This window comes from Melopsittacus undulatus, chromosome Z, assembly GCF_012275295.1.
Source record: "Melopsittacus undulatus isolate bMelUnd1 chromosome Z, bMelUnd1.mat.Z, whole genome shotgun sequence".
NCBI lineage: Eukaryota > Metazoa > Chordata > Aves > Psittaciformes > Psittaculidae > Melopsittacus > Melopsittacus undulatus.
Genome location: NC_047557.1, coordinates 66,494,173 through 66,504,385, shown reverse-complemented (window position 1 = coordinate 66,504,385; position 10,213 = coordinate 66,494,173). Strand labels below are relative to the sequence as shown.

General features: G+C 40.2%; 1 protein-coding gene across 1 annotated transcript; it reads right to left on the bottom strand.

Annotated features, from left to right (window-relative positions):
* Positions 1–233: 233 nt before the first annotated feature.
* Positions 234–9,885, bottom strand: TRIM36 (tripartite motif containing 36). The gene is made up of 8 exons (XM_034072870.1): positions 9,560–9,885; positions 6,740–6,886; positions 5,642–5,737; positions 4,434–4,687; positions 3,661–3,785; positions 2,794–3,087; positions 2,200–2,497; positions 234–624 (listed from the first exon to the last, which is right to left on the bottom strand). The coding sequence occupies exons 1-8, from the start codon at positions 9,716–9,718 to the stop codon at positions 267–269; spliced, it is 1,731 nt and encodes a 576-aa protein (XP_033928761.1). The 5' UTR covers positions 9,719–9,885; the 3' UTR covers positions 234–266.
* Between the last annotated feature and the right edge of the window lie 328 nt (positions 9,886–10,213).

The window sequence follows — 10,213 nt, the reverse complement described above, 5'->3', positions numbered from 1 at the left end:
GGGAAAAAAATTGTGTGGAGATCAGCATCCCACAGATCACAAGACAGGCAGGAGAGTTCTGCCCTGGAAGAACCGCTGTTCCTGGAAGAATATCTCCCACTGGTGTGGAAAGTGCCTAGAATGCATATTTAAAAAAAAACACATGATCCAGAGGTTTATGAGCAACATATATAGAATGTAATTAATCAGGACCGAAACAAGGCAGAATTCTTCCATTCTTATTTTTCCACCTTGAAACAGCAATGGGAATAAGTAATCTCTCTGCACTAGATGTCATTGTCATCACACTCCCCACACCTTGCTGTGACAGGTTCCTGAAGATGAACTGCTGCACCACCCATTAAGGCAAATGCTGGGTACATCATGCCAGAGCAGTCCACCTTGCACTCATAAAGGCATTTCATACTGCGAGCATCGTAAAATCCCACCTTGCCTTTGTCACAGTCAAGGCAGATGCCCAAGGATGAGGGGAGGGGAAGGATCCTGCTCACTGCATCCTTCGAAGCAGCAGGTGTTGTGGGGATAAAGAACTTCTTCATGCCTAATGTGACCAGTGGGAAAGGCTGTGATGAGTCAAAAAAGGCATCTTCACTCCCACTGTCATGACCACTATCTTGCTCGTATCTAGAAGAGAAAAACAACCATTTTCTTCTGTCAGATTCTGAAGTTGGACCAGTGATGTGAACTGGAGAAAACATTTTTGTAAAGATAGCATGACATTACCTATCATCCGCCAAACCTTGTGTGGTAAAAATATACATAATCCTGGAGGGAAGATGCATTTACTAGCTGGAAAACAATCATTTGGGCCACTTCAAACAATTAGTAACAGCTAAACTGTTAACTCCCAACTGTAGGGATCAGACCACACAGAAGGCTTTATTAAGGAGTGGATGTACTCATGTACTAAATGTCCTCCTGCTAGGCAATCATTAATGAACCTACAGCTATAGACAAGTTAACCTGATAAGAAATATAGTGAATATGACTAATCATCATAGACAAGATAATGTTTAATTTTATTTACATAAAATTAAATGACACTTGTAAATACATTTAACATCACTGTTGTCCTGTGTTTTTTTCATGCTGCTGCTTGCTACATTGTCTTTAAAATTCAAAACACAAAATAGTGGTTTAAAGGGATTTCTTTTTTGCTGGATTGCTTCAAGTGGTCTTCATGGACACTTCCCTGAATCCCTTTCCCATCTGTTTACTGGATAGATTGTAGCCAGATTTGTTCACTCTACATGCTTTTTCCTCTACTTTCATACCCAAAGACAGACCAGAGAAGCACACATTATTCTGTGCAGAGAATCCCTAGCTAGATTTTCTTTATTGGGCTGTTTGGGGGGAGGCTGGATGTGGGTCAGGTAATTTTTTCCAGATATTTGTGTGGAAAAGGAGAAAGAAATCTGGAAATCAGCTTCTAACCTGTCACTTTGCAAAAAGTCTCCATCTGACTTTACGCAGCTCAAGACACTGGCACTTCTACACTTTTGATATACTAAACAGGAGGAAGCCAATTTATATTTTAGATTCCTAAAAAAGTGAAGAATCCCCCAGGGGACAGTGTCCCAGCCTGCAGTTTCTAGACACATCCAGGCTTACTAGGACTGTAATTGAAAACTGGACATTTTCTGCCAGGTTTGTCCACTGTACTTTGGCTTGTGCTCAATATCACTCCATTACTGTAAGTAGAAGGTATAGCCTGGGACAAGACAGTGACTTGGAATCCACCATGACACAAACTACAGCAAAGATACACAGATACGCACAGTGAACACTGTACCTCTGAATGTGTGCCGAACCTAGTATGCTAAGAGAACTATGGAAGAGTCTTACTAATGATAATTAAGCATTGCTCCAGTCTTGCAACTGCTGCCTTTTTACTTTTTCTACTTTCTTGCTTTAACTGACATACCTTCATATCTGTAGGAACCCGTTTTCTTTCCAGGAAAGAAACAAAGTAGGACTCTGAATAATTAGAATACCTTTGCACTACTAGCATGGGATGAACACGACCACCTGCTTACACCACACACCTTACCAGTGGCAAGTGGCTTGAAGGACATCTTGTATACTAATGGATATTCCCATTTATTTTTCCCTCATTTTTTTTAAATATTCCCACTTATTTTTTTTTAAAAGACATTTCTTTATGTAAAAGATGAATTAAAAAAAGAGTCTAAAATTTACCTTGGGCTGATCACATCATGGGTGTTATGGAACAGTTTTTGCATCTTGCTGCTAGAGACAACTCCCACTTTCACCAAGTATGAATAGGGCTCCACACGAAAAGCCCAGAAGTGCTTTCCTTTGGTAACTCCAGTGTCACCAATGATGTAATCCAGGGTCATATAGCATCCAGTTTGCACACGCTCAGATCCCAACAGCAGAGAAAATCCAGCTCTACTTTCCACAGAGGTTCTTCTTGGGTTCAGCAGCAGATGTTCACTGTTGTACCCACATTTATCATCAAAATGAAAACTGAAAACTGAAAAAGAGTATCACAAAAAATTTCCTCTTAGTTAAGTGTCTGGCCCTCTGTGCTTATAAACTATAATTTAAGTCATACTGGCATTAGAATTTCTCACTTTTAAAGGCTGACAGAAATATCATGCAAGCTAACACAATCTCAGTATGATACCTACTTAACACGTTTATGCTCCTAAACATTCATGCAACTGGTAACAGTACAGCAGAACTTTCTGTGCTACTGGAAAGTACCTGTAGCTTTAAACACTGAAAGACACATATTCACCACCTTGTGGACATATGAAAACCCAATACCTGGAGCTGGAGGCGTATGTAAAGTAACTTCTCGGCTCCAAGGGCTACAGATGGACCCTTTATATCCTCGTACTCTGAAGGCATAGCTGCTGTCGTTATCAAGATCGGATATAACTCTGCTCTGGCTGCAAACTTCAATCTCCTGCCACACTGCATTCTCCTCTTCTCTATTAAGCTTATGATATTCAAGAACATATGTATCAGCTGCATCTCTCTTCCCAGGCCATTCCCAACTGATCAGAGCTTTGTTGTATACTCTGCTCTGCAATTCATTTATTTCTGGTATTTCTAGACCTGGAATGACAGACATTCAGGAGAGAAGACATTACATACAGACGCATATTGGTTTAGAATTAACAATACAAGCCCTTTGTTGAGTGGCTATAGCACTACATATGTATGTGGGGGGGTACTTAACTCACTCACTCAAAGGGTGCAGATGAGGATGGTTCTGATCATGCACTTAAATACCTTTCTGTTTTTACTTTCAAAATCTTATTATTAATTTTTGCTGGCAGCTAAAAAAAAAACACACACACAAAAAAAACCCAAACAAAAAAAAACCCACCACCTTATAAAAACCTAATTCTTTTCTGTCATGCAACAAAAAGGCTTCTAGGAGAACTTAGTATCAATTAACTGCAGTAGTTTGGAAGCCAGTGTAAACTGGTACTGAATGCAATGGCATCTTGGCTTCTTTATCAATGCTGAAGTTAGTATTGCTGCCCTGTGGGTTACAGGGACAGAAGGCACAATGCAAGCTACAAGACTGAGCTCTGCAACTGCAGTCTTGCATTGGTTTCACCTCTTTCCAGATAAGTCCTTGAAGCTGTAAGTTGAGAAAAATCTGACACTCTCACAATTTACCATTGGAATGGAAGGTCAAGTCACCAAGGACCAATTCTTGCTCGGCTACGTCCATCACAAAGTCTTCAAAAGTGCTTTCAGCTGCTGCCCTGAAACTTTTCAGAGATTCAGTAGCTTTTTGGATTCTGAAAGCACAGAAACAGGGGGATGGCAAAAGAGAGAAATGGGAATTTACATGTGTGCACTCCTTGAAGTAAAAAAATTTGGGTTTTGCTTAAAAAAATAAAAAAAAAACCTGGTTTTATGTACATGTTTTCAAGTCACTCAGAAAGGTCTGTGTCTCTGGACAGAATTCAAATGCAAAATTTAAAGGCCTTTTGTACATCAGTGTTATGATAAGGAACAGGTAATCTCCTTCAGCTGGCAGAGCATTTTAGTAATCTGGGTCATTATGTTCAAAGAACAAAATAGGCATGAAGCACTAAGTGGAGAATGACTATTAAGATCAAAGATTTTAAAGCCAGAAGAGACCTGCTATGCTAACTTACAAATACCTGATACAATCTCTAAGGAACCTGTCAGTGATCTGAATGAGCTGCCCTTCCACTGCAGAAAAAGGCTGGGGGTTAGCAGGACAGAACCCCTTTAGTGTGCTATTCCTTAACACACACTGTAATGTAGTAATTTCTGCTGAATGGTACTGGGATCATCTCCCAGGCCTCCATAACACAAGGTACTGTATTCACTACTTTGCTAGCAGGTGTCAAAAAAGTATGACTGACCAGACATCCTAGAACAGTATCTATATCTCAAACAGAAGATAATCAAGATACCTGACATGAAGTTGTTTTGCTGTTTGAACAAAACAAGATGGATCAGTTTCTTTAAGCACTTCCTGAGCATATCCTACAAGGCCATTATTTTCCAGAAGCCCTTGATATTCTTCTGCTTGTGCTTTCAACTTTTCCAGTCTTAAATTCTTAGAAGCATCAATTGCCCTAAGAGCTGCAAATTTCTTCTCTTCCAGGATATGAGATAATTTCTCAAAACTTTGAAATGCTTCTTGTTTAGCTTTTTCACTGTTAAACTAGGAGGGAACAAAAGACACTTCAGATTCCACAGCACCGTGGCTGTGTACAGAAACATATTTGTTCAAGATACCATAGCAATGTAGTCATCTGTTTGATGGACAAGACTAATAAGCTTTGTTACAGTCTTCAGCACTGCAAATGTGACCAGCACTGCACCCAGCTAGTAAGCATTTACTATTTTAACACAAAGAATTGAGAGCAGGAAAGTACTCCTCTGATTATGCATGGCATCTGTCTAAACAACTCATGGAATCACAGAATCACAGAATCCCAAGGGTTGGAAGGGACCTCAAAAGAAAAGCACTATAAATTAGCAGTTTAGTCTGTGAAATCCTCATGTCCAAGAGCTACATGCTCTTCCATCTTCCCCAAACACTCTGAACCATGGCTCCAGCCAAGATTTTCACATATGCCCTCAGAACTGTATGGTCTCCTCTGACTGGATAAAAGAACCAGAAACCATGGAGGCAACCTTTAAAAAGGCACAAGCAGGGCCACAAGCTCATGCAATTTCTGCCACTGCATTTTTCATGCCGCATGTGAGGTCCCAGCTCTTATTTTTCTTCATGGATGTTTTGCCCGCACAGCAGAGCCTCAATGACAACAGACAGCTTAAACTGTACAGCACTATGAATACACAAAAGCTGTTAAGTCTAATCCACTTCTCACTAGTTAAAGTATCAAATAAGCTTTGTTTCAATTAAATTTACAGCAGCACCCAAAATTTAACTTCTGCAAGAGTACATCTGACTCTGTATGCTGCCCAAATTTCCCACACTTTCAGGATTAGGTCATGTGAGATTCAGGACTAGCATGAACTGATCAGAAATTGTTTCTCTGGCTAACAAAAAAAAATCCCTAGGTATTTGAAACACTTCACTGAAAACAATTTGAGTCTCTGCCTTGTCCCTGCAAGGGCCATCCCCAAACAACCCACAAGCTGCTCTTACCTCAGTTTCTTTCAGCAGCAGATCCAGCTGTGTGATGTGAGCTTTCACCTGGCTCTCCTTACCAATGAGGCACTCAATACCTTTTGAAAGCTTCTCCTGTTAAAATAAAACAGCAAGCTGGGAGCATAAATGTATCCCACCCAAACTGACAACCAGTGCAGGAAGGTCATCCAGCTATTGCTCAGTTTATCTCATTACAGGGACCAAAATCTGTCACCAATTATGAGTAGCAACCCCATGCAGAACTGCTCAGTGACCTGTGATGACTGCACATAGACATGAGGCCAATGCCGTGAGCAGAAGTGGGAGCACAGCCTTGGAGGACAAGAGGTAACAGCCTCAGCTTGCTTGTATGTTCCTCCGCAGCCACAGAAGTCACCCTCTCTTAGGCAGGAACACGACGGTTCCTGATGTTACTAAAACTTACAGAAAAGCTTTATTAGTTATTAACTCATTTGTAGTAAGATTTGCTAGAAAAGTGAGTGGTTCAAAGCAGAAACTTTTGAGTTTGTCCGCACTTCCTTAGTTGCAAGAGTTAACAGCCATACAGGAAAAGCCTTGGGAAAAGGCAAGCAGGCCAAAGAGCACAAGGCAAGCAGGGGTGCATCCTCTTTTCTCCCCTCCCTGAAAGCAAGAGTGTTAGGAAGAAAAGGAGGTAGCTGCAATTATTCTTTACTAACAAAGCAGTGTTTGCAAGTCTTCCCTGTTCTACTGTGCTTAGGAAATCAGCAGCTATGCAGTTTTAGAAACATACAAGGTAGCAACAAAACTTCAAATGCAATTTTTTTCAAGAGTGCCTCTAAAGTGCCAGCTAACCTAGACTGCTTCGACCTTCTGCATTGATTAGTCCTGCTGTACAGTTGACTAAAATAATGTGGAAGCATTTTTAAGGGGTTGTTTGAAGCTTCATGGAAAACATAGCTCAGTTTCTCAGACCTGCTATGTCACACTGATATATACGTTAACAGATACTGCACAACAGCATGCCTCCTGACTAAACACACATCCTGGATTCCTGCCAGAGGGAGTCTGCCATTACAGCAGAAGCTCAATACTCATTCCCTTCTTAAGGCCACATCCAACAATATTTACTTTTACCTTTAAGGCTTTGTAGGCAGTGCTCATGTTTGTTATTCTGTGGTTTGCATGACATCCACCTAGTTTACAAAGATGACAAACTGGTCTTCTGCAGATTTCACAGTACATGTTTACCCTCTCCATTTCATGTTCTGGACACATCAAAATCTGGGGGGACCAAAAGGGGGAGATAAATAATAACAGCAGAGGTGTACAGGTGTACTTCCAAAACCTGAGGTCCTCAATAACCCCTCAAAACAATCACCCCACAGCAGCATCTGGTTTCTTCAGTGGATTTTTATGTTCAATCTATCTTCCAGCTTTTATATTTGTCCATGCCAGTGAAAGCCAGGCAGATGAACTCATACAACTTCACAAGGTTTACAGTGCAAAAACCTGTAGCAATGCCTGTGCGAACTTCATGTAGCCTCCATGCTGCAATTAATCCTTTGCTAATCCCTGAAGTTGTTTGCATGCCACAAGCTCCCTACACTGTTCTCCACAGCTGTAATTGTAAATGCAATATATAGCACACCCACCCTTTCAAATTTAACCATGTCCACTACAACATCTCTTGAAACAGCTATGAACTGTTTCTTAGAGCAAGAGTTGACATAATACTGCCATGATCCAAGTTTAAGCAAGACTCTGATCAGTCACATAGCCATTAATCTTAGAGCAACAAACAAAATGCAGTCATCATGACCAGGCACAGTCCTTTTAAAGACAAAAGGCTCCAGCGTTGCTATTTTTCTGTCTGACTCCAATTACAAGTTGCTCATGCTTGGCATTAATTCTAGTATCAGTTTGAACAGCATGAAAAACTGGTGTCCACTAAAAATCATCTTTCAAAGACTGAACATCTTGAAATAACTACTCTAAGAGGGGAAAAAAGAAATTGTTGCTCAAGTCCAAGCTCAAGCTACAAGTAAAACAATCTAAAGTGAAGGAGAGGGGGTGTTAAAAAAATCTAAATATGTGCCTCATCCCAGAGCATTAAAAGAGAACATCTGAATCTGTCTTCTCCATGTTAACCAAAGAAGAGCTCTTGATAAAGCTGCTCAGTTTCATGTCAACAAGAAGAGCAAGATACAGCAGTGTCAGTAGTCAAGCTTTAAAAGCATAACCTTCTATCACACCCCTTCACAAAACCAAAAAAGCCACAGACAGTAAAGGGCAACAAAATAGAAAATTTTGAGTAGCATAGACATAAACACAGTAAGCTAAAACTGCAGACCATTTCAAGCCTGAAATGTTATCTTACACTTGTGCTTTCCACAGCGGTGGATAGTGACACCTAACAGAAGCCACGCATTTTTATTCACTTCATCATATAAGCAAGAGTTACAGCCTGCAAGCTAAAGACAGGTCAGCAGATTACCTAGTCTAGCTCTTTAAAATTTCAAGATCAGCCCAGTATGTGCTTCTCCTACCCCCACCACATATTACAAAGTGTTCTTCAATCTGGTTGTAAATTTAAGATGATTGGGAATATTGTTTGTGAGACCAGGAAACACTCTGTGCTTTCAGTTCAGGTCTTCGTGATGCAGTGCAGTGAAAAAATACACTTTTCTTTCTAATAAATTTGAGGGGTTTTGTTTGGTTTTAAACAGTGCATCTGTCTTATTATTTAAAAAGCTAATTACACACAGTTGATACATCAGAATGATCTAAACCCCCCTTTGCTCTACTGCAGCAGTACTCAGCTACTGGCTTTTAAACCCAGATTATTCTGTGTGTAGGCATGCAGAATTCCTTTAAGAAAGAATGTTGCAGCAGTGAGGGCTTAGATACCATAGAGGCAAAATTTTAAGGTATTCTACTGCATTTTAGACTAAGACCTGGAAGACAGAATGCAAACTTTTACCTTGTTTATCCAATAGACAGACATTTCACAAAGATAGCTGTGTACTAGCATACATTAAAGCACATAAAGCACATGCTTGGTCTTAACTGGAATCAAGGTGTTAGACTTAAGAAAAACAACACTAAGTGGACTTCTGGATGTTCACTGTCTGTCAGCTCACTAACTTTTGATGCTCAAATTTTTCCAGCCTCAAAATAAACATACGTCACTAATTAAGCCCTTCTTGCGCATTGCACATTAATCAAATTTACTTAATTTAATCATAATTAATCAGGACTCCTTGAACATCAGCATTTCCAACATATGCATGACCTCCAGTGAGGTCACTGGCCACCGGCACACAGAGTGGTCAGACATTAAGACCTACAGTGGTCCCTTGCTAGGCACATGGCAGAGATGTTTTTACATCTACTTTACATGTGTAAAAACAGCAGAGATCTGAACTCCAACTTTTGCTATTGCTAGATGCAAGGAAGGAGGAGAGGAAGAAGATGTTTTGTGATAGATCAAACTCAGGCACAGAATATCCAGAGGGAACCTGCCTTAATGGGGCAGAGGAGGCCAACTGTGTTGGGGTTTCTAAGCTTACCCACATAGGCATCCTCCTTAACTTGACTTTTACCAAAAATCACTGCCATGCTAGATGTTCAAGATCATCAAGTATTTAAAAAATAAAAAAGAAAAAAAGGATCCAAATCACAAACACCACAACCCAGTCTCCAAAGTTTAAAAAAAAAAAAAAAACCAAACAAAACCTTATTTTTAGGGTCCCCTTCAAATATGTTCTCAATGTCTTTTCCAACAACAACCACTTGAGTATCAAGAATAAATGCATATGGTGCTCTCAATAAATAAAAGCAATAGTCAAAAAAGCAGCAATGTCCTAAAGAGCATCAACTGCCGCACAGGTAACGCCTGAAGCTCTATGTATGTGAATGCTGCGACACAAATCCTATAAGATACAGTATACTTACCTTGGGTCTGAAGTTGGTGGTTGGTCCAACATATTCATGCTGGGCTTTCACCGTTCCCCAGGGATGGTGTATTTTGAAGCATTCATTACAATAGCTTGCACTGCAGTCCATGCAGCTCTTTGTAGACTCTTGAAGTGGAGGTTTGCAGAAATCGCACATAATAGCAATGGCTGCCCTGGCTGCCTGTCTGTATCTTTCCACAATGGTTTCCAAAGTAAAGTTGCGAAATAAGCCATTGATGCCACGTTCTCCGAGATCAATATCCCGCTGACAACCAGGACAAGGAAACAGGCTAGATCTAGGAGATAGTGAACTCTGTTTTCTGCCTGGGTAGACACCTGTTTTAGGAGTAGCATAAAGAGAAGATGTTTAAAGGGAGAAGCACAGAAATCTATGAACCAATTCCAAACTATCAAAGCACAGTGTCCAAAACACTAGATTACCAATTCATATGCAGTCTGCCAAGCCAAAGAAAACACATTTACCATAACAAGGTAGTGAAATGTCTGAGTCCAAGGGACATTATAAACTACTACTCTAAATTTAATTCTGCAGTAAGCTTAATTTAGCTGTTCCAATCCTGTCTTCATCTAGTTTTAGACACATTCAAGCTGCAGCCTTTCAAAATGCTGAACAGAGAACCTTCAATAAAAT